At 38.3% G+C, this 25,940-nt stretch overlaps 1 protein-coding gene across 2 annotated transcripts in view; it reads right to left on the reverse strand.

The window, feature by feature from the left end:
* The window catches only part of SDK1 (sidekick cell adhesion molecule 1), a 393,582-nt gene that overhangs the window by 185,637 nt on the left and 182,005 nt on the right, over positions 1 to 25,940 (reverse strand). For both annotated transcript variants that reach the window (XM_051632376.1, XM_051632375.1), the window contains exon 5: positions 23,547 to 23,680. In XM_051632376.1, the coding sequence (XP_051488336.1) occupies positions 23,547 to 23,680 (134 nt within the window). The remainder of the gene's footprint in view (positions 1 to 23,546; positions 23,681 to 25,940) is intronic.

Consider the following 25,940-nt stretch of genomic DNA (forward strand, 5'->3'; position numbering starts at 1 on the left):
CAGAAATTATCAGCCCAGATGCCTAGTGCTGTATCACTCGCATAGTTTAATACACAGCTTAATACGGCCAGAGCCAAAATATCCTTTATTTCAGAAATCTCTCTTTCTCAAAATTATCTAACCAGAGACCATTACCTTACCACAGTGTTCCCTTCCAGGAACATTATTTCTTCATTACAACCCAGATTCCAAGTTGAAAATGAGACGAGGAAACCTCACAGGTTGCCTAAGTGTCTATTAATTATTGAGGAATCCTGCCTGCCCCAGTGCCATGTTCAGACAGCTTGTCTTCCAGCTTCTCAGAAGCAATGAGAACTCCATGGGAAAACTGTAACACCTTTTTGTTTTGTTTAATAACAAAACAAATCAATTAGGTTAGCAATGATGGCCTTGGCCCCCGGCACTTCTGAGGAATTAACAAGCAACCAGCATTTACGGCCTAAAGCAAAACTCCTCCAGGAGGCAGGTATCTAAATGAGCAGCCTAATTTTCAGTAGTATTTGCTTCCCAATAGGGAATAAAATGAGAATAACCAAGCAGAGAAATCTGGATAAAAGATAATTACCCCCCCCATCAAAAAATAATAATGAAGCCCCTTTTTGCCAGTTATTAAAATTGTGGCACCAGACTAAGCAGCTGTCATTTCTGTTCTTCTGCATTTCAACAGGAATTACTTCAGAGTTCTGGCCTTGTATATTTTTGTCGTAGTTTAAGGTGCTTCTACAACAAAACTGGCAAAATCAAATAAATAGCACATGGTTTGGGGCTTGAAATATAGGCTCTATACAAGGTCTTAAATGTTGCTAATATCCGTTTCATTTTCTAGAGCAAATAATAAAACAAAAAAAAAGCATATGTAGAAAAAACAAGAATTATTTCCAGTATCTGGTTTCCCATGCAAAAGAATATGGACAAGTGCATTACTTAAAAAACAAAAGTGCTATATTTCAGCCATAGGCAGGCACTATAAATATTTCAGCTACTTTTATAATTGGGTTCATTTAAAATACTATGCTCTCACAAAACATTGCATTCAAAATGTATTGTGCAGAATCACTACCATTTGTTTTGGTCACATCAAAATATCACTCAAAAAACCATTAGGGTTGTTGGCTGTGATGCTGTAAAACACCATTTCCCTGAGGCAGAAAAAATGATGTTGTAAAACATATAATTCATCTTCTCCTGGGTAAAATGACTGCTATGAAACACCCCAAAAACTTCCACCATGGAGATAAAACAATGCATGTTATCACAAGGAAATCTAAGTTCCTTGACAGCACCTTATTTAAGCCCAATCGTTAAATTCCAAATATTATCCTGAGTAATGTCTTCAGCCTCCTAAGACACAGTCAAATTATGTAACACTGTAAAATTCCCAGAAATAACAGGTTTTCCCTCCTGTACCTTGAAAACTTGTACTTAAAATCCTGATGAAACATCTCAGTAAAAGCCCAGGTGCTGCAGCAGGCAGGATGATGCCCTGAGAAGCGCAACTCTAATGCAATAGCACTAAACACAAGAGAATGAGCAATGAAAAGAGTTTTTTTTTGAGTTTTGGCTTTTTTACATGTGGAAATCTTAACATGGATTTTATCCCATTCTACTTTGGACTGTAACTGGTTGGGGTTTTTTATGTTGCTACTTCCTGTAGGATGTTAACAATGAGAGAGACTGGCATGCTGAGGGTCTGGATGAAATGGAGTATCCAGTGGTGTTTCCTTTTTGGTTGGTTTGTTTTAAACTCCCATTGAAACAGGAGGCTTTAGGGTCTGGATGCTGGGGATGGCAACATAACCAAAAAACCAAACATTCCTGACAGATGCTTCTGGAAGAAAAGGTTTGTTTTGCAGAGAGCAAAAGCATTAATATCCTGTGCACGTTTCTTCAATTTTAGATGTTATCAACCATGAATGTGAGAAGCAAGAACACAGAATAATCTCATAGGAATAACAGAAATGTTGGCTGAGAATTCCCCGACACTTTTTTCTCCAAACACAAATACAGCTGATACATTTTCTCATGAGATGAGCCCATTACTAACATCCACTCTCTCACAGGCATCAGCTCTGCCTTTTTAGCACTTTCAGACTTCAGTCTCAGTGGCAGACATATCTTTCACCATTTTTAATCTTAAAAGCATTGCAGAATTAAGTTAAATGTGCTGGTAAGCAGCATTATTTAGAGCATTGGTTTTTAAGGTGTTCAGGACGTCAGCTTTCAAAAACCAGCTAAAAAGCTTTTTCATCTTGGTTCAGCAACAACAGAAAGATTTGTTTTGTCGAGAACTAAAATTGCGGCAGATTGAAGTCACACTAGACAACATATTCCGGGGTCCAGTAGCTTCTCTCCAGTTTGTGCGTCTGTCCAGCACACTGAGACCTCATGAGAACAAGGACATGTTTTCACCATTACTTGTTCCAATCCTTCTTGCCCTCCTGTTCACCTGCTGATCCCCAGGAACAGGCTCTCTGTTGCTATTGCACAAGCCCTAGCTGATTGGTGCCACTCTGTCCCCCAGCTTTTTCCAGAAGAGCCTTTGTCTGCTCTTGCCATCCTGCCCTAGCCAGCTGTTAGAAAATGATAAAAAATGGGGCAATTATTACTCCAACCAAGAAATATTCTCCCACCAGGAACACGAAACCACACGCACGTTGCCAGCTCCAAAGTACACCAGGAAAATTACGTTCATTAAAAATCTTCTCATAATGACACCCTTACTATCAAAAGGCTCAGGGATGATTGACCTTGGTGTCCAGGATTAAGCCAGCGTTATTTTTCTTGATTACCAGCAGCAGAAGAGTGGGGAAATTATAAAGCCATTGAGAGGATTAATACAGCCCTGATCTCTCTCTCCTGGCTCTTTATCTCAAGCGATTAAAGTTATCAAGGAATAAAAAGTCCTGTAGCACATGCCTGCTGCCGTGGAGAGATAGAGTATCAGCTCCATGCATCAGCTCCCCATGACAGCCAGGGCAAAGGTTAATTATGCATTCTGTATATAGTTTTAATCACTTTAATAAGATCACTGCTCTGCTCCATCTCAGGGCTATAACTTTTGAAAAGCAAGAGAAGCACTTCAATATGGCAATGTTTGTTTTAGGAGAGGGGCAGGGGAGGAAGAGGAGGAAACATGCTACATTAAGCACAAACAAAAAAGATGGTGCAAAACCCACTGAGTGAAGACTAAGCTCTAATTTGGTGTGAGCAGAGGCAGGATGGCACTGAGCAGTCATACAGGGGACACAAGCTCCTTTTCCAGTTTAGTGATGTACCCAGATAGCTTCCAGAGACTCTGAAACAAAACACCTTCTCAGCAAACAATCTTCATGCTTCTCTCCACCTTTATCTCCACTTGCAGAGCCTTACTCTAACCAAGGCAAAGAAAAACAAGGGGAATAACTGAAAAGCAACATGAAAAGCCACCTTAAAAGAGATGGAATTAACTGGTTGGAAAGCACAGAAGCCATAGCTCTCTACTCTGACACAGGAACCAAGGATTGCTCCTTTCAAAACTTCTGCTGTAATTATTATAAACTCTAGTCAGTGTTTTGTGCTTATATCTTGCACAGACAAATCTCTTATTTGTAGGGCTTTGGTCTGATAAGAAAGAATTGAATAAGGCTCTGTTTTTTTCTAATTAGGGAATATTGGCTCTCAGGATGAAGGGAGGAAGTGCCATCCTTGGAATGCAGTGGGAGAGAGAAGTCTGCCTTTGTTCCCTTCAGGGCATACAGAGACATTTCTGTATTCTATTTAAATATTTTCAAAATGGGTGGCATGAGGAGAATGCTCAGGCTCCTCACCAGCAGTCAGTATTTATTACATCATTAAAATGTGTCAGACATGGATGGGTTCTAACTTTTAATAATATGATCTCTAAGCCAAACTTATCCTGATTACAAGGCTCTTCCATATCACCAGACTCATTTTAATAAAAGGTCACATTTTTGTCTGCCAGATATAATTTCCAGGGTACTTTACTTCTATTTCAGAAAGCAGAACACTGGGAATATAATTTTGCTCCAAATAATCTGATTTTTACAAAAACATGCAAAATGTTTGACAGTTTCAAGCTTCTGCAGTGTTTTATTGAGCAAGGAGAACCCTTAAAATTAATTTATTTCCCTTTACTTCATAGCAGCTCATCAATTCTTTTTTATATAATGCTTTGGAGATACCTGGCTATTAACAAGGGACCTGAAAAGTGTGTGAAGTTAATTTATTAATTTTATTTTTAAATCCAGCCATCTGGATGGCTGGCCACAGTTAACAAATTACATAGTAAGAGCAATACTGAACAAAATCCTCCTATGCCTGCCCAGAGAACTCTAATCATTCAATAAACCAACATATCCTTGAACCTGAGGCTGTCACATTATTTTGACCCCCCACTTTTTCCCAGGTGATTTTGCTGCTTGAAAAAGACCATTTTAAAATTCCTTTTATCTCTGCTTTTTCTTCCTAAGCAAGGACCTATATATTTTACCTTGAAAAATACCTGGTATGATTACAAAGAAGCAAAAAACAAACAAGCAAATCACACATTTTGGGTGTCAGGAAACCAGAAGGAGACACAGCTGACAAATTTTCCTGTGCCTGTTTCTGAAGACAGTTCCAGATCTCTGACTTCAAACCTGCATGGAAATACCTCGCTCTGGAAGTGGCCTCTTTGGAACTACATCTTCCGTGCACAAATGGAGAGAGCTTTGTTTTATCAGCTACTGAGCATCCAGGTACCAAAGTGGGCATGAGAAAAACCATGTCTTCTCACTGTCTGACCAAGTTCGAACATGGGTGCCAAGAGGAGTAAGCAGCCTGTTTTAGCAGCCCCTGTTTTTCTACAGAATTAGTAAACACAGTTATGAGGAAGTTCTAGTCAGCTTTTCAACAGATTTCTTCTTCTATTTCTGAAGCCCAAAACCTCAAGATTCCCAAATTCTTTTTCTGACATCAGTTGATAAAACCTTTGAATTTCCAAAGAAAGTTGCACGATGAGAGTACCGGTCATTTCTGATGTAGGGTGGAGTTTATCTCCAGAATCTAAGGGAACTGACAGAAAAATAACAGAATAATTTCAAGGTTCTGTCAAAACTGGAGTTAATAAGAGCAGGGTCAATTCCAAATGTCACCATCTCTTTATGCAACAAGCACTACAGCAGTTCTAAGAGAAAAATGCTCCCAGCTCCAAGATTTTGCAAGTTGGTGTTATCGCTATCAGAAAAATCACTTTAGAGCTTTGCAAGTAATGAAACACCTTTCAAAAGCAACTTTAAAAAAGGGGAGGTAATAGCAGGGAAAACAACTTCACTTCTCAGGAAAGATGCTGTTTTCAATAAATAAAACAAATGGCAAAACAAACGAAACCCTACTGCACAGAGAATGACCTTTAAGTGAGTCTAACCTTGGTTCAGTATAAAGGAAATTAAAGTCTGTGGTACTGATGCAGACAGAGGCAAGAGAGTCTTGTGCTTGCAGCAAGAATTCCCACTGCTGCTTTTCTTCTGACCTTTTGCATCTAGTAGGAGAAGAGAGGAAAGAGAAGGGAGACCATCTGAGTTTCCTATTGACAAGGTATCTCTTAACATCCAAACTGACCCAGCCAGTAAACAAAATCTTGTGACAGTCATCGGAGGCAAAACCCTGTAGCTGCTAATGTTTCACCAGGTGAGGTGGTAACTCTGCATATATGATTTGTTCTCAAGAATCGCCTCATGTTCTCCAGGGGAAATAATTCAACATTTTGTTGCTCTTTGGTTATTAGAGGAGCAGACTGACTGCAGACTGTCCTTCTTCCCAAGTCATAAGAAAAGCAGATTCTCTAAGTTTGTGTCTCAAAAATCTTGTTCTTCTTTTGATACGACATTTGTCCAAAACGCTGTCTGTCCACCAACAGGGGAGAGGAAGCTGCTTCTGATAAAAGAGTTGACCTCTACCTCCCCCCAGTTCATTACCTACTACAATTTTTACTCTCTTCCTCTAAATTATGTGCTGTAAATATTTTCTGATCTCGCACAAATATCTCCTCCTCCACAGTTCAGTTTGTGTGAAACACTACGGTGGCTAATCCACTCAAAGAGATCCTTTCCACGAGTAATTTCAGAATCAAGTGAGAAATTATAGATTTTTTGCAACGTTTGCAAGACAGCTGTGATCAGTTAGAAATCCAAAGAAGCACACCATGGATACATCCTGAGAAAAACTGGTTTGTTTGGGATCTTTTAAATTTAAAATCCCAATGCAACATAAGTATCTATTTTTTGCAACATCTAAAGAGTAACTTTGGAGGACACTGCAATAACAATGTTACTACAGCCACAGAACCATGGACTTGCCCTCACAGCAAGTCCCTGATACCTTGATACCTGTTCTGACACTGCTGCCACCCTCGTGGTGGTACCCACACTGCTCTAAACAAAGTACATCTGTATCCTAGGTGCCAAACTGGGTTACGGGCTGAAACTTGCTCAGTCCTTCAAACACATCAGGAGATCTCTGCCCAGTTACACCTCAGGGTGCACAGTAAGTGGACACAGGACTTGTCAATGGCTCTTAAAGCCTCATATGAGTTTAAAATAATTAAACTATCATGTACATCCTTGCAGATAAGAGTACACCTCTGGTCAGGAACTTCTGTTTTACTCTGTGATTTGTCACAGAGTCTTTTTGCAGAACATGTCTATGTAAGCCTAGAGATATGTCCATGGCCCAATCTCCTCATGTTCAGTATCCACACAGCATTCCACAGATGCAACAAATTCCAAGTTTTAAACCAGGGCTCTGTTAGATTTTTGAAGCTGTGTGAGACAACCAGACACTGATGATCACCTCTCCTGCTGCACTTTGTAAGCTTCAGTAAAGCAAGTTGTTATTCCTTCTACCTGCAAAAGTATCTAACTCCAGAATATCACCTTCTTCAGAAGAATATTTTCCCCCTTTCTTCCTGCACCAGGCTGGCTTTGGCAATGTGAATGTCTCCAAAGCCTTTTCCTTGCAAAAAATGTACTTATTCATCTAGGCGACAAAGGCAGCTAATGAAGTACGGTTCTTTCCTGTCTGAAAAGGAAGGTGATGTTCATGGAGGATCCCACCAGAAGCAACATAACCCAGCAGGTCCAGAGAGCAGAGAGTACTGAATGAAGAGTAACACTGAGGGTCCTTAGGGAACATCATAGATTTCTTTCAAACATACCTATCATTATGGATTTTCTTAATTTAAAAATGAAATGCAGCAGGCAACACCAGTAATAATTACCTTTATGGTAATGCCATAATCCATTTTATTGCTCTGAAAGTCAAATATATTTATTAAATCTGCATAAATTACAATACTATTAAACTCTAATTTACATGATACTGTGTAAATGAGAGCCTGGTTTAGCTTTTATACTAGTGTGTTTTAGCAGATAGGATGCAATTCATATTTCTACAGTGACTATAGTTTTAGTTTATTTCATAATAACTTAAGTTTCAAATTACACTGAGCCATTAATTCAGTATCACTGACACTGTAAATTCAGCCTTCTGTGAAGTAACCATGGATGAGGCAGCCTTATCTCTCACAGCTTAAATAAAGTTCTGTTTTCTTGAGGAGACAGTTTTAATCTCAGTCAACTGAAAACTGTGTCCAACAGTGTTTAATAAACCCAGTGCTACTGAGAGGCACACACGCTATGTAGAAATGATATCATTTCTAGGAGTATGTTATATGGCCAATTTTTCAAAAACAGTGACTGGTGACAGGTTTGTTTACTGCTCATTAATAAATAGAGGTATCACTCCTGCTGGATACTTTTAAGATTTCTTGTTTACTTTTCCTTCCAATTACTGTAATTGACCTATAACTCAACAGAGTTCTGGGCATTTATTCTGAACTTTGCACAGACCACAGAAACAATCCTTCAGCCTGGAAGCTAAACATGACAGGATTAACATTCTGTTAAATATTAAAAAAGAAATTACACTGGCATTGTAAGCTAGGGGTTTATGAGAGGTTTTATGCAGTTTGTGGATTCTGATCAGATCTGGGATGATATAAAGGGTAAGTTGAGGTCTGTCACAAATCTGCATTTATCTCTGCTAAGCTGAAAATAAAAATCTGATCAAACCTGGAATCCTGGTTTGAGAAAGAATTACGTAATAAATTGGTATATTTCTTTAGGCTTATCTCATTTTATGTCCAGTAACATACCAGTAATTTCAGGTTAATTCCACTCAGTAGCAGGAAGCCATTGCCACAGGGTGACTGGACTGTTAATTGTTCAGAGATGTTTTGCCCTCCCTGTTTTCTGGAAAGTTTGTCATATGGGGACTTAAACTTTAATTCCTGGCTCCTAGAAATGGCAAGATTTTTTGTGATCGCTACATAAAGGCACCAGGTGTATGCTTGGAGAAGTTGCTGTAGGTGAAACTCAGACTTGAAAAAGCCAAACTCTTGTTAAGCACAAGGAGGAAAAATACTCTCAGTAGTAGATCTTGTGTAGGGCACTAGACAGGTGTCAGGCGACAGCCCCCAAAGCTCAATATACAGTACCCAGATGGCAGCTGTTGACTACAGACCTCTTCCAAAACTGTCCTAGCAAATCTCTAGATTGGACCCTGCAAACCCCTGGCAATTTCATAGCTGCCTCAAATGCTTTTTCAAAGCAGCATTTTTCCTTTCACATAGCAATGGAATAAACACAAACTCTTCTAATTCAGTGATCAGGACAGATAATTACATCCTCTTAATTGTTTTCTTTTCCCAGCTTAAGTTCTTGTTGATGGGAGATGGTAAAATAAGTCCAGGAGCCATGTGAAGTTTGCCTCTTGCTGATTAAAGCCTTAATTGATTCAGAGTGTTTTACAAATCAATCTTTGAATTACTTCAGGATCATAGTAGCATATTATAAAAGAGAATTCACATGCACACAGTCTCCCTTTGTGAATGAGGATCACATTTCCAGAAATCCTTAACTTGGTAAACAACTTGGTTATGTTGTTTTTAAAACTCGCTCTTTGGTAAAACCAGAACAAAATGAGAGTTACTTACAACAGACACCTGCTGTGACTTACAGGGCATTCTTATTCTTTCCTAAGCTTACTTCATAGTTTCTGGATGGACTGCATGTGATGCATTGTGGGAAAAATGTGTGTGTATATATATATATATATTTATATATTTTTATATATATAAACCCAACTGTCCCCATCTTCTGCAAAGCTCGTAGAGCTCTGATCTACAACCTGATAGAAGCAAAGTGATCAAAGCTATCCATGTTCTTGTGATTCAGTGCACTCCTTCCCTCAATCAGGATCTGCACTTCTCATTGAGCTTTTGTCTTACCCATCACACAGTTTGGGTGAGCTCTGTATGTTTCCAGGGACTGCTACGCAGGATTCCTTTCTAAAGCATGGATTTCCAAGTTCCCGTGGTGATCAAGGTGAAAAGGAGAGATATCTTATATTGTTCTTAAGGGCTCATCAAAAGGAACAGCTCTGTCTCTAAAGGCAACCCCCTCCTTTCATACTGCTGGATGTGCAGAAGACAGTAAGTGTAAGACAACTTTGGTGCAAGCCTCTCTTCCTTCTGAATCGATTGCTCAATTCAGCTCACCTTCACCTCACTCTGCCCACAAGCCCACTACAGCTAAGGACATGGAGACCACTTAAAGCATATCACTGTACCCTGGAAAAAGAAAAGTGGGGGGCTTTTGTCATATTTCAAAAGCTGACAGATTTCACAAGATGTCCTGCTCTTTACAAAACACTGTCTATAATAACTGTATTTTTTCCCTCTTTTTTTTTTTTAATAGCTACATCTGAAAACCATAACAGGATGCTAAAATTGCCTAAATGGCAGAGCCATTTGATTATAGGCCAGTGTTTCTCCAGAGACCAGGTCTTCTGGCATCAGAAGGGTCATCAGCACAGACAGGTTTGCTCTTTGCCCTCATTCACATGACTTTCAATAAACCAAAAGGCTCACGTGCTGCAGTGTGAAGGTTAGAGTTACTCTGGAAAATTCTTATTAAAAGATATGTCTGACAAACCTTATATTACAAATATTACTTAGGTGAACCATATTCACTTCTGATGAATATTTAAAGAATACCACACACCGAAGGGTAAACTTTTATGACAAAAGGAGTATCTTCAGCATTAACACACAAATGAGTTTAGTTCCATTCCACTGGCACGCTGAGTCATAAAGAATGTGTAAATACACTCTGTCAAGAGACTAAGAAATCAAAGTTGCTTGTGATATTAGGAAATGAAATGAATTACCAGATGCACACACAACTAAACCAGGTTAACCTACTTGCTAAAACTCAGGCTTTTAAATATTGTAATAAAGTCCTGGCAGCTGACTTCATGAACTTCAAACCCACAGTCTCCTTTTCCAGAAAACAGCTTGATTACTTTAAGAGTACTGAAATATAGTTCTGAAAAATAAGTTGCCTTAAAAAAAACCCCAACAACCCAGTGTTTGCAAAGGCTTGCAGAAAACCAGCCTGGTCGTTATTCACAGTAAATTCATAGCTTATATGTTTTAAGTTTCACAACTTGGAAATATTTTGACAAAATTAAAAACACCTCCTCTGGTATGTGCAGTGAAATATCGAACCAAGAAAAACACTATCTACCTGCATCTGCTGGCCATAAATACCTAATAAAGAGCATCAGTTCACCCCAGTCCTTCGTGAGCACACGTGCTATAGCATCTCATGCTGCCACATTAATTAGAGCTCTGTCACTTCTTCCATTACAAACATCCTCTGAAAGCACTTGTAACAATGTAGTAAAAAGAGATTATCTATTAATTTTTAAAATTGCACTGCTTTTTTGATCCTTAGATCATGAAAAAAGGTCCTTATCAAGGAGCCCAGCTGAGTTTTTTCTGTGGCTCTGGTTGTGGCAAGGTCCCAGCACAGCTACAAGCTACAACAAAGATGTGTAACCACCCCACATATTTTTTTTCAAAGAAAATTTTGCATTACGCTCAAGAAAGGAATTGAGCAGTCACTACCAAGCTCAAAAAGGTCTGACACATTCCATAATATTTCTCTTCGTTAGCCTGTGACGTGCAAATTGCCCTCTTCATCAACAAACATATCAGATCTGTCAGCCACAATGTAATGAGGCCACCTTCCTCTCCTCCTCTCATCACTTCCAGCACAAGTCTGTTTTTGCTGCTGATGGGGCCACCAGGACAAGTTTGCAAAAGATTCTAGGCCCTCAAAGTTGCAACACCCCATATCAACCATATTAAAAAAATATAATCAATATCCTTTCCAAAACACAAAGTGGCAACTGATAATCCAAATTCTATCAATTTTCAGCAGTCTGCCACTTTGTGCTTCTATTTCATAGAAGACACTTCTTGAAGAGTTAAAATTTACACATCATCTTGAGGGTAGAAAAACATAATATGCTAATATTCTCATTCACTGTTTCTTTCCATAGAGAACTTTTTCTTAAATTCCTTGTGACTTCTTGAGGATTATCTGTTTTCATTATTAGGTGGAATTTGCCTTTCTACAGTAAAAGTGCTGAGCATCTGTTCAGACCACCTTAAAAACCTGCCTGCTGCACTAACTATGAACCAACAATAAATGCTCCAGTAATTTTTATAGTAGCTTTTTAAATCACTTGCATGTTACAAATGTTTTAGTCAAGGGTGTCTTAGACCAGTTCCAAAGTCAATATGCTTAGAAATAAGTGTTATTGTAGTAGAATAAGCAGAAATCTCTATCAAATTTACCAAGGGAATATCCATAAGTAAAATATTAATTTTGATGGAGAATCAATAGGCAATAAAACTGCTAACATAATAATGACCATCACATTCAGGTAAGCAGAAATATTGTCTGAAGGGGAAAAAAGCTCCTCAACTGATTAAACAAATGATTCCTGTCACACCAAAGGTAATAAACAATAATTGCAAAATACATTTATATAAATCTTCACAATAAATCCTATGGTGTTTTACAGTTTAAGAGCAGATTAGGTAGGTCAGCACAAAGTTTGAGATCAATACAACACTAACAGGTTGAAGTATAAGCAACCATAAAAAATTCTCCAATCTGAAACCATGAAATTGGTCTGAAAGTGATGTGTCTATACTCACAATATGCACAAAAAAACAATCCCTCAGGCTCTAAGTTCACAGACCATTTAGGTACATGCAAAAGCCCTCTGCACTTGTACTGAAATGTACACGTAAGTAAGCAGGGCTCAAAACATAGACATATAATTTTCAGTTTTTCTACATTTATCTTTGCACCTCGAGTTTCCCTTTTAAATCATAGAACAAAATGAACCTTAGATGTTTCAGCTAAAAAAAACCCCAGAGATTCCCACATAACCTTTGCTTCGTGAGATGAAGTTCAGCAAACAAAATTAAGTCACTCCACAGTAATTCTTGGCCTTCTTCCAGGGTGACATGGAAAGGAACATTTGTCACGATCAGGTGTAATGGGAAAAGAACAGGAAAAAATGACTGTTAATGACACAGCATCACACGACCCAGGGGACCCTGCAGACCTGTCACTGCTCAACAGTGGCAGCAACGGACTGTTCTGTGTAAAGAGGAGAAAGATGCAGTAAATTCTCTGCACAGAGGGGCTAAGCAGCCTAAAAAAGCAGATTATTTAGCTACACCTCCTTTGATACAAGAGGTCCACTTCCATTATTTTGCTTCTTGGGGGTTCTGGTTGGTTGCCTGATTGATTGGCTGGGAGGGTGTTTGGATGAGCTTAGCATGCCAGCCAGATTCTCCTTTTATGCAATTATCCTCAGCATATTCACTTCACAGTTTCATAGGCCTTCTCAGCTAGCTTTTACTGACTTGATTTAATATTCATAATCACCTTGAAAAGGCCATCCACAATTTTAATCACTCACTACCAATTACTTTCTTTAATAGCTATGACAGTATCACTCAGAGGGATCTGATAAATCCACGAGGTAGGTGAGGGCAGCACTGGGTGTGCAGTTTCTTTCCCAGCCTTTGCAGAAGAAACACCACTGCTGGCTTTGTAAGCCTTTGCTGGCTTCACTAAGGTTTATGAGCACAAGGCTTTGCAGAGAGGATCAAAAGGCAGCCAACGTGGAGTAAAAAAAAGCAAGATTTTATTTTATCCCTCCTCAAGAGTGTAAGGAACAACTGGGGAATAAAAGAACCATGAAGCATTTGTCCTTCCTTCATGCAATGCTGTCCACTGCAGTATTTCCCCTGCTCACAAGAGCAGCAAGCTGCTTGTTCTCAGCTTGTAAACATATTTAATAGCAAATAGAGCTGGATAAAATTTAATAACAATTTTGCACAAACAGGGCCTCAGAGACTGGAACATTGTGTGCACCTTCCTGGCTGCTCTATTCCTTCATTTTCAACTCAGCAAGCTTACAGTCCTTTAAAGATATACTATTTAACAATGATGTTCTCCCAGATTATAGGAGTTGTAACTTTGTTCCCACATTCCCCAGCTGAAAAGATTTATCCACCATAAAAAAGGAAGAGTTTTGGGTTATGGACTATTTTTGAGAGGCTTAAAAGCATAGACTGAGTCTGCACATTAAAATAAATCAGCATTTCTTTCACTTCAGAGCAGTCTGGAGAGGGGAAAAAATAATAATAAAAACTTTGATTTCTCTTGATGTCTAACCATTCCCCAGATGCAAATGACAATGTGTGACACTGAGTAGTACAAAAACAAAGGATAACAAAGAGTCAGGATTGGCAATATTCAGTTCCCACAGTACAACCAAGTGGACAAGAAATTGCTGCAGCATTTACACGTATCAGGGGATTCAGCATGGGTTAGAAACAAATCTGAGCTGCTCTTCCTGATAAAATCAGGGCAGGAAGGTCCAATTATCCTATTACTTCAAAACTCATAGCAAGTCCTTACTAAAATCTAAAGAGGTTTCCAATACTCAACTTTTTTTGTTGAAATTTGGAGCAAAGGTTGTTTAGCTAATTAAAAAAACCCTAGTTGGACAGTGCATAAATAAGTAACACTTCTCTTGAGCACACAACAAAACAGTATAAAATTAAACACCTTATCCTAATATGTGCAGACAAAGAAGAATACTGTGTGCACTTTCAAAATTTCTTAGGCAAATCACATTTACTGGCAGAAAGATGACACAGACATGTGAGGGGCTTCCATCCTTATTCAATTTTCCTGTTCCACAATGCATATTGGGAAGAATTTAAGAACACTTTTAATATGAAGAGCTTTAAAAATGCTAACCCTCAAGCAAGCATATGTTTTTGAAAGTTTCAGATGAAAATTAGGTTTTGTATATATGCTGGGGGGGGGTGTTTTGCCATGGAGACCTTTCCCTTGTGTAGTACAATCTTCAGGATATATTTAGGCTTTTGCAGTAATTAAGTGCAAACATGATTCTATTAAACATTTGTTTTCAACTGAAGTATTAATCCTTACCTGTATTGTTTAGAAGACAATTTTAGCTTGCCTAATACAATGCCAGCTTAAAGAACATAATCAAAGAGTTGCTAAGTTCCTAAACTGAAGAGCAATTCCTACTCTCATTAACAATAATAAAAAAAAAAAATTACATGCTAGTTTATACCATTCATCAGAAATAACATGTTCCTCAGTACTTTCCTAAGAGCTTTGTCTCTTTCTACCCTCTTGTTTACAGACCAGTCAGAACAACCTGTCTCATTACAGACCAGTACAAGAGCCATGAATTACATCAATGCTTTTCCCTAAATGTGAATTTTATTATTTTCCCTTAAAATAGCATCTTTAAGCCAAAGCTCCCTTCAGTAAGTTACAGTTTCTTACTTTCTTGGTAAAAAGCACCTGCAGTAGGGTTTAGCAACTTTAAAGAGATGAAAATTATACTTTAAACACATCCGAATGTGTAAAGATAGGAAACAAAGCAGAAGATTTCAAGTCAGCTCCTTTGGATTCTCCAGGATTGTGCCAGGGCAGACTGGGACTTGCAGGAGATCAAAAGGTAATGTTCAAAAGAGGTAACTGATCTGTGAGCCTCCAGTAGCTGTTCCTTTTAGAGCTTCAGATTTATGATACTTCAAATGCAAATTGCTGTGCTTCTGTCTCTGGAAGTTTCCAGGAAGTATCTTTAGTGTACATAGTAACAAAGAAATAAACACTTCTAGGAAGATTGTTTGCCAGCCCTGCAGTCCAAGGAAGCAGCTAGTATTGGATGTTGTTTAAGTTAAATCTTCTGTGATTTATTATTTTGATTGCTGTTATATTATTTATGTATATACCAGATATAATTTTTAATAATTTTAGTAAATTTTTAATAATATCAATGCTTATTAAGAAGCTTTTCAAATATCCCCAAGTACTACTTACAAGTACAGTCAGGAACTACAATGCCAACAATTAGAATGAATTGTGAACACAAAGTATTTCAAGAAGGGTGAGAAAATCAGTTCACTTCTCACTGCAATGAAACAGAAAGGAGAAAACAGAAAAATATATGCATGATAGAAAGTGATTAAGTTGGAATTGGACTCTATTATCAATTTTACCATTTTTGCTCACAAAAGATGATGAAATCTTGAGCAGCCAACATGATCTTTTTATGTCTGATCAAGAAAATGTCTATTTCAGCAGCTTCACTTCATCTTATTCCACACTAGAGTCTTAGTACAAGACTAACTGAAAAATACACTGATTAAAAGTGATACTGTCTTTGTAAATTCTGCAGTATTTAAAAAAATTATAGGAGAATCAGTGAGATTGAAAAGCCTGTCTGTTGAACTGGCAATACTTCTCATCCAGAAAAGTTTTCTGGCATTTCTCTTATGTTGGTCTTCCAACAAATCATCACAGTTTGTTCAAGATGGCATTTTCCTGGATGCCATCTATAATTGATGTATGTCACATTTTATAAAATGATTGCAAGGTAAATTCAATTTTCTCTTTTCCTTGTTTGTGTCCTCTAAGAATCTCTTATCTCCACATATCAATTACAGAGCAGCGACAGAGATAGGATACAAATCACCCCGATGAATGTAATGGCAAAAGTGATTAGAGATAGGGAGAGATTAATTGCATGTGTCAGATAGAAATAAAGGGTTTAGGAGACAATCCAAGATTTTGAGACTGTGTGTGTATTCCAAATCTCTTACAGACACAAAACCCCAAGCAGACAAGTGTAACAAGAAGCTACGTTAAAATAATGAGTCACAAACTCAAGCATTTGTCATTTTTTAGGAGCAGGATGCATTGTGTATGTACAGACACCCAAGGAACACACTCAGTTTGGGTGCATTTCCCCAGCTAGTCCCTATAGGAACAGGGCTGGATTAATTGCATTTGAGAGAAAAAGGAACTATTCTTTCCATAAACCATATGTTTCAGACTTACATTTGTTGAAACACTATGATGAAATCTGTCAGTTATTTCAATAAGGTTTATGCTGATTTTAGTTGTTTCTCTTCACTAGTAAGCTAGGGAAAAATATTACAGAAAATATTCTCTTTCAATTGCAAAAAACCATCATCCTCTCTTACAGTTAGTATAATTAAAATACTATCATGAATCTGAGGAAAGTCAAGTAGAAGTTGAGTTCTACTATGAGAGGAAACACTAGTTGCCTGGGACAGAGGCTGCAGCAGATGCAGAAGGACATTGTGTGTGGCAATAAGTGTTATCAAAAACAGTCCAGAGGAAGAAGGAATTGGAGACCAACCAATATTGCTGCCATTTATCAGAAAGAGCACTGAGACAGTATTTGGGTAAAGCCACAGAAAAACTCAAGCTGCCACAGAGGTTTCTTGGCTCATCTTTATCATTCCTGCAGTTTAGCAATCTGTCATTTTAACCACAGGTTTCCCTCTATATCACTACAGATAAAACTGAAGGAAGTTTTCTTTTAGGGGGGAGAAATGTAGAGAATTATGGAAAAGATCTGGCTGAAGCTTTAGAAAAACTAAACAACAATTACATTTTGAGTCCAAGAATACTGATAAATTGTGACCATCATCTGTTATTTCTTTGTAAAGCATATAAAATGATTCATCACTGCAATACAGTGTCCCTTTTGCAGTAGAGAATATCAGGCTGCACTGAAATTCCTACCTCTGAATATAGCTTAAATGACCATTTCTTCCAATATATCAAAACCAAATCTTTAACACTAACTCAATTCAGTCCTTTTTGTTGTAGCTGTAATTGTTACTAAAACGCATTAAATATATACTTATGTATCTCAATAAGAAACAAAAATCCCCATTTAAAATTTTATGCCCTTTAGTATTAGAACAGATTGGAGCTAGAACTGCAGAAAAATCATTAAGAGAGACAGTATTTTACCAGGGTATTAAGGATGGCATTTACACAGAACTTATCCTTAAGGTTCAGTTTTAAATCCTGAACACTTCTACAGTCTCGTTCAAATTAACATTTTGGATAACTAAAGAATGTCAAGTGACCATCACAGTGAAAGGCACACATTTACTCATTACACGACACAGCCACAAGGGTCTCTCTCCTGGAAATTCTGCTAGACCAAGAGAAGGCAAAGCCTGGGTATAAAGTGGGAAAAGAATGAAATGACATTACTTCAAAGAGTGAACTAAAACCAGTGCACAGAGGGTTGAGCTGTGCTACTCCAGACTTCTCCAGTATTTGGGCAGAACCTCAGGCAATTATGTATAATCATGGCACAGAAATGCCATTTTATTTCATCCCATGTTCCTTCTTCAAGGCCCACCAGGAAAAAAAAAAAAAACAACACAAAAAAACACACAGCATCATTCAAGCACTAATTTCACCTCAACAACACTGATCCGGAGAGGCTAAACAAAGTCAATTCCCTTGGCATGAACCAAAACCAGTTTGACAAGTTTACAGAGGTTCCGTGAATTTGACCTGAGAATAGAAATATCTATTTCCTAGGGAATCTATTCCCCCTCTTCCTACACCTGAAAGCTGAAACCAGCTATGAAAAATTCATGCAGCCCTGTACTTCAGACATACCCATGAAGGATCTCCAGCATCTGCTGACTTGAACAAACCTTGATGGTTAATATGAAAAAATATTTTATGAAATTATGTTAGCGAAATACTCTCTTCCAGAGAGGAAGAAGCCTGGTCAGAATCTTCTAAGAACTTCTCTTGTTAACAACCTGGATATCAAAGGTAATTTTACCAAATTAACCAACAGGCAAACTGGTCCTTTTTCCCCCACTTTCTTTCCTAACAACATAAGGGGTATTTCATTTTTACAGACCTAAACATCTTACAAGATCTCATGAGACCCTGTTTTTATAACAAAAACTAAACAAGCAAAGACTTTCAGTGCACCATTGATACCCTGCCGGTCTGAAATGGGACTCTTCCCTTCTGTAAAATTTATACTTTGTTACATTACATTGAAGACCAAAATAGGCACCAACCAGTGACAAACAGGGTCTATTTAGCCTCATGTCAATCTCTGTTGTAACAAGATAAAATTTTTCTTCATGCAAGTAGAAGCTGTGCAGAACGTGACACCCTCATTGTTTAAATCAATTGCAATGCAACCAAGCCAGGAGTCTAATTTTCAGTCCCCAGTTTAATTTTTTAACCTTTTTTTTTTTTTTTAATAATGCCAACCCTCAAGGGAAAAATTCATCTTCATTAAATGATAATTGGCTTTATTATCTTTGACTCTTCAGAAATGCTGGCTGGCAAGGTTTTAAAAATTTTCATCAATCTTGTTTTCCTGTTTTTACCAAGCCTGCACCAGAACAAGATGTCAGTCTGCAGAACACTCTGTATCTCCTAGTGCTATGAATAGGTCTCAAGACCATCTAATTTACTAATAAATCCATCGAAGCAACATGCATCTCAGTATTTCACAGCTTAACAAGGTCCAGAAGCAAGGCCCTGAATTGCAGTTCCAGATGATTAGCGCTGCAAAACCAATTGAAGCAGGAGTATCTAAGCTGTCAGAACAGCTTACACATACCCATCTTTTGCAAACTTGCCATTTAAATAGTTTTCTGGGGGATGTTTTCTCCATTTTTTTTTCATAAAACAGTTCGACTAAGGGCTGAAAGAGCAGTACATGCTGTTAAAAGTTTCTAAGACTGGGCCAATAGTGCTCACGTGAGCAGTGTTGCATTGAAGTTAAGAATAGAAAGGTCTCAGCAGGGCTTTAGGACTTCTGGAGTGGCACCAGTCTCACTACATCATCATGTAATAAAGTAACAAGGACACACACTGGCAATGAATGTCCTAGCCAGCTCCTTCCAGTAATAAAAACCTCCCTATAAATCTCTTCTTTTTCCTTCCCTCTAACGAAACACTTCTTAAACTCTTGACTTAGACACTAAAAATCTTTCCAGTTTCATTAAGATGCTCTTAAGACCCCCGTGCCCCCTCTCCCCAGGTAACACCTTCATGCAGAAGCAGCACAGCTTACAGAAAAGTACCATGTCTCTTTTTTTTCTTAAGTTCCAGCCTACAACCTTAAAAAGCTTGGAAGAAAAGTTTCAGAGGAATTTTGCTGATACACATAGTGTGGCCTTCAAGGAAATAAGAGCATTAAGATGATCTTAGTTTAATAAATACTTTGGTTTTTAAGTGACCTGCCAATACTGGTAAGATCAAAACACTTTATCCCCCTGACAAGCCAGAGTCTTCAGGAACAGATCTGACCATCTGCTGCAGTGTCTGTCTGTCTGCAGGAGAATGGACACAAGCAGCCCAAAGAATTCAGGATCAGTTTAAGGTATTATCATAAAATCTGGCTTTGAATAGAGGGAAACAGGAAAGAACATTAAGGATTTCCCTATTGTTTTTATTGAAAAGTGATGTTTACAACTAAGAAGCTTGGGACAGCTCAGGGATGTATTAACTCTCACATTTGCCTGGTTAAGTTGGGGAATTCCAGTGATGGAGTTAATACTGAAATACTCCAAAAGACTAATAACGAATTTTCAAGAGGGAGCAAGGGATGTATTTAAGTCAAAAAGCAAAGTGAGTTCATTACAATTCCTGTTGCCAAAATCTTGGCTTTCAGACTTTGATTTTCCTAGCCAAAATTTTGTGATATTTACATGAAAGCTAGGACATATGGTTTAAAAACAAGAAAAAAAGGCAAGATTTTTGTTAGCTTAGTACACAGTTAAACTGATTTTAAGGCATGATCAATTGGGGACTAATTTATGACACCTCATACTAATTTCAGATGTGACGTTACTCCCAGAATGCTGCCTGTTAGACATTTTTATTTCAGCAGAGCCTGTCACCTCAGAGATGTTCTAATCCACTTGAAATCAGTGGAAACATGTCCACTGGAAAGACATGACCATTGTTTTCTAGCATCATTGGACTGGACCTCATGCTGTGACCTAGACTGTCAAACCAAGATGAGTGGTTGCAGAGGGCAGACATGCAGGACACCAGTGTGTAACTAAGCTCAGGACTCAGCTGTTAGGTTAAAATACTGCTCAATATCAGTAGCTGCTCATAAAGTGACCATGTCTATTGGGTAACAGATCTTCAGAACAAAGTGTATTTAAGGAATGAACCATCACAGCAACATGTACTGGGTGGGTATGTATTGAAAACATCAAGATGTCCTGAAGATCTATTAGTTTTCCTTAAACCCTGACAGTCTCATGCCTGCATTCTCAATGTCTGCCCAACCTCAGAATGTAAAGAACAAAGCCAAGCACAGCAGAAGCAACACTGACAGAAGCTGGAAGGTTTTAATTTGAAACTGTTCTCCAGCTTCCTCACATCAGGTTTCCAATCAGGGGCAATGGGTGGATGTCAAACTTCATGTCTCTTGGGACTCAGTGAACTGGAGGTTAGATTGACAAGAAACAAAATGTCTTTACCTTTAAAACATGAAGGCCTTCTAGGGAATTCATTGTGATTGGGGCTGTATTTTTGAAACAGGTTCAACATCTTCAAACCTTCATATTCAATGTGTATCCAATATAGTTGTTAATTGAAGGACAGTTTAGTGTCTTGTCCAGATGTGGCTCAAACTCCCCTGACTTTCAGCCACAATTCAGCTTGGAGTTTAGTCTGCAATATAAGGGCCTATAACTCATCTTCTGCTCAGCTCAGTGTTACACCTTTTTCCTGTTGTCAGTCTTGTATTTGGACCAGAACAGGACAGCTTACAGCCTTGTTAGTTGTTAGACTGAATGTGCAAATTTGCTTTTCCTGCAGGCTGGAGCAAGTCTGACACCAATATCCTTCAAGGAACAACAAGCTATGCATATCTAACTCTGTGCTCTGTGGATGACTGCCCTGGGAATTATCTATAGTGGGTTTTTTTTCCTTTTGTCCTCAATAAAAGCAGCAATATGCATGGTGAGACATGTAGCAAGGTTGTACTCAATAATTAATATATAATCTACTCATACAGAGATTGGATAATCCACTTAAATGGTTGTTTATTTGATTTTGATTAAACATTTTTAAATTTTATACATGTCCTAATGGAAAATGACAACTGTCACTACTCCCAACACCTGAGGGGATTCAGACAGTGACAATTCAATGTGATGTCTTGCATACCTGGAAGTACCTTTAACACTCTGTTTCCAACCACTTGCTTTATTACTCTTCCTAAGTAGATAATTTTTCTGCAACCATCCTCTGCATGTTGCTTCAGGACTATATTTTTTGCCTGATTATTTTCTGTTACTGGACCAAAAAGTTTTATTCATATTTGTCTAATGTATGACATATGTTTCTTCCCCAGACCAAAGCTCAGAATGACCATGTTCACCTCATTTACTTTACAGACACTGTCATGCCTTCTGGCCAGTACCTTTCTTCAACACACACACACACAGAGCACTATCAATCCTATCTATCAAAATGGCAATTTAAAACCCTCTTTGGCCAATATGGGTTTTAAAAAGCAAATCCATTTCTGGCTTTCCATCTTGCCTCACTCTTAATTTTCTTTTATCCAGTTAATCAGTCCTGTTTTTCACATTCCAGATAGATTTTGCATTCCAAGTATCAAGTCTGTATGCATTTTGGAGTGTTTTCCATATGCCCATATTACCTTCTGCTTTGCATAGCACTTGTTATGCATGCATGATCACAGACTATTTCTAGCATTAATTAAGATATGAAATTAAAGTGGAAAGTACATTATTGGTCACATAATACAAACAATACAAATTTGCTTTAAAAATGAAATTACTAAAGTGTTAGCAAACCTCTTTATACTGTCAGAAATAATAATGTTTGCAATCTACATGCCACAGTACAGCTAGAATTCACAAGTGGATTTGGAATATTATTTCCACTTCAGAAAGATACACATAAAAGCCCTGAGAAGTTCATTTAATTTATAAACGTATCTGGGAAGGAAACACAGTTTTGTCTTTTCCACTGCCTGTTACTGTACAGCTTCTGCCCTCAAGATACCCCTGATCCCACTAATGGGGCTTCCATTCCTTAAGAACAGCTTTCCTTGAAATCTGATCAGGAGTTCTAGAAATTCAGTGTTTCACAGGAACATGATGTTTTTGACAAACTTCTGACAAACAGCCATAAACATTCCCAAAAGAAATTCCCCACATTTCCTGCCCAGAAACCCAGACTCCCAAGTTTACCTACTGTAAGGAAACAAACCAGGGTGACTGTCTCAAATCTTATGGCATCCAAGATCAAGAGATGTTGGCATATCACCACCCAACAGATCCAGAGCCAAGAGACTTGCACCTTTCTAGAAGCCCAGACCATAAGATCAGTTTGTCAGAAAAGCTGCTGCTGCCATCAGCAGTGTCCCTACAGTCAAAACTAGGAACCTCCAGGTTCACACAACAGCCCAACATACTCTCTATCTCATGGCTGTATTAAAAAAAACCTCTACCAAATGCTCTAAGGAGTCAAACCATTCCACGTGTTTAAAATACTATTTTTTCCACACAAACACCTTTCTGAAATATTTTACAATAATTTACACGTGCATATTTCTGCTGAACATGCATGTGAATAGATTTAGTGTGTGTGCAGTCATCTTTCTGACCTCATTGGCTTCACTGCCTTTCCCTCCCCTTTGCTGTACAATCTGCTCCTGGAAAACCTCTGTAACTGTTGGTGTTAATGCCATTTGCACAATGTAAAATAATAAGTAATAACAATGAAATGCATGTTCCCTGGGACTCTGTGATAACTCCAGGTAAAAATAACGCCATAGACTGGGAATAGACTCATTAATAAAATTGCACTCAGAAGAGTGACTTGTTTACTTAGGCACAATGGAAAACAACACATTATAAACCCCTGCATTAAAAAGAAATTATGATCCAGACTGCACAGCAAACACTGAGGGATATCATCATGTACCTGCCTTGCACAAAACCAGCAGACAAAGGGCTTCCAGGGTGATTTGTGGAGGGCATATACTCTCTTAGGTCCCTCTTATTGCACAAGGAGTTCAACGTGCTCCAAAACAACCAGGAGAATGTTACCTCTTTTCAAGATCCAGTGTTACATTAACAAGGCTCTATCTGTTAGGGCAGACTTTTGGGAATACTGTCTGCAGGCTCAGTGGGACAGCACGTTTTCAGGAATTTGGGTACTCACTTGCTACGCTGAGATGAATAAAGGGACTTGTCTTGTTTTCCCCATTCTTTTCATTCACTGCCTGGACATAGTAGCCTCCTGCATCGGTCACTGATGTTGCAAGGATGACCAGCTGATTCTCCAGTGTGATGGCTCTATTTGGGAAAGAGAAAGATCATGCTGAAACCAGAAGAATGGTATCCAGTAGGCAAAAATTGTCTAACACCAACTAAGATGTTACAGAACCAAAACCAGCCTGATTTCAAACACATACACAAGTAATACTAGTATCTTAGATGTCTCTAGGCCTTTTCTCTGTTTAGATTGTTCAAGATGTTTACAGCAACATCCAGAAAGCTACATTATATGAAACTACAACAGTTTAAATGGCAATAGGAAGCTACACAAGAAATGGGAAAGGACAACAAAGACCTACAGCCTGCAAACTGCATCATTGTGGGTTGAGGACAGTCAAAGACCTACAGCCTGCAAACTGCATCATTGTGGGTTGAGGACAGTCCTGGCAAACTTCAGTTTGCTGTAAAATCAGTTTTACTGAAAACCTGCTCAACAAGTGAAAGCTAGTCTGTTAAAGACTGACACTCAGGGAGTAACAACACCTAGATTAGTGGAAAAAAAAAAAGTAAAAATCAAAGGCAGCAGAACCTCAGAAGGTAAACTTCCTGCATTTATGGCATCACTAATTATCACAACATCACAGACCAGAACACTAGCAAGTTAGAGACCAATTGATATACACAGATGATGTGTGCAGATAGAGAGGGAAGAGTTTTCATTAAACCTAGATCAAGAAGGAAAGCACAACCCTGTAGTTAGCACTGGTGTAGACCTGAAGGAGTCAATAAATGTCATTGTTTAACACAAGTTTATTCTTGCTGAGGCTGCTACAAGAACAAATGTCTCTATAAACTTCCTTGTAGGTAGCACTACAGGTTGGCACTGCTAAAGGGTTTGTTACTTTGCATTTTATGTGTTTGGTTGTTTTTTGATGATATAAGATAAAGGTTTAATCTAGAGACAACATGTAAAAATTTAAAGACTTCACTAAAAAGTATGTGGGAAGCTCAAAAACCAGGTAAGAATAAAAGAACATGAAAAATTCCAGGGAAAGCCTGTGGAGCAAAGAGCTGACACTAACACAGACTGGGACAGGCACAAACTTGGAAATCTGAATGCAAGATTTGGAGCAAGAAGCTCCTACCTTCACTTCTATTACTTGATGAGAAGCCCCACTGAGTTCAGCTGTGCTATTAGTCATATCCTTGAGCATGAAGGTGAAACAGCATATAAAATTATTATACCAGATGAAACAAGTTCATACAGCAGTGTGCCTCAAAAAGAGTCAGTGCTAAGTCAAGATATTTGTACACTAATCAATCAAACCCAAACACTCCTGCATTTCTTCCTGCTGTTCCAGCATGGTGTAGTTAACAGTAATAATTCACAACTATTTTCCTTCTGAAAAAGCATTTGAAGCAATAGGGGGAACTACAATTCCTGCAGTAACATGCTACTTTTTATAAGAGTATATAGCATTATGTGACAGAAGTAAGAACACAGCAGTGTTCAAACACTGGGGGGGTTTTATTCACACCACTTGGCTTGTCTAATGTTCACACAAAGACTGAGGTTCTATAATGCTATCAGTAGATACCAATAAATTAAAAACTCCTGAAAAATATGAGGTTGTATTTTCAGCTCTAGTCACACATCAGCTAATGATCCTGTTTACAAATCTATATTGACAGTTTTTATTATGAAAACTGTTAAAGAAAAGAACTTCTTCTTTAATAAACCTCTACTAACTTGAGTTAGAAAATTAGTCAAAGGAGCTCTGATACATTTATAGAGTGGGGATATAAAATATAATTGATATGACTTGATCATTTGGTGCTCCTGGGTCAGGCTCCTGACTCTTCTGGTTATCCTTAGAGCCTGTTTGGTGTTACAAGAGAGACTTCCAAAAAACATATGCCAGGAGTTCCAGCCACTAAACCTTCCCTGTGCTTCCTTTGCTTGCTGCTGCAGCTGCCAGACATGTATTTTGTTGGTACCTGAACAGCAGCTGGGATCTTCTAATGGGTGTGCAAGGGAGTTTAACTCCAGATCTTGAGCAAGAGAGGACTGTGTGTGGGGTGTACAAGGACAGCTTGTGTTTATCCATGCTGGGGATGACACAGCTTTTGCATAGGAAAAAAAATAAAAAGAATCAGAAGGCAAAGCAATGACTGAAGACAACTCTTTGGGTTCACCAGTTGCAGAGTCAAATGAATGTTAAATTTAAAACCCCAAAAATGAGTTATTGATATCTTAATAGTTATCTGAAATAAGGAACATTTCAATTTCATGACCTAAAGACAGGGATAGAGCAGGACATGAGCCTTCACAGGCTGC

The sequence above is a fragment of the Apus apus genome, chromosome 14 (genome assembly GCF_020740795.1).
Source record: "Apus apus isolate bApuApu2 chromosome 14, bApuApu2.pri.cur, whole genome shotgun sequence".
In the NCBI taxonomy this organism is placed as follows: domain Eukaryota; kingdom Metazoa; phylum Chordata; class Aves; order Apodiformes; family Apodidae; genus Apus; species Apus apus.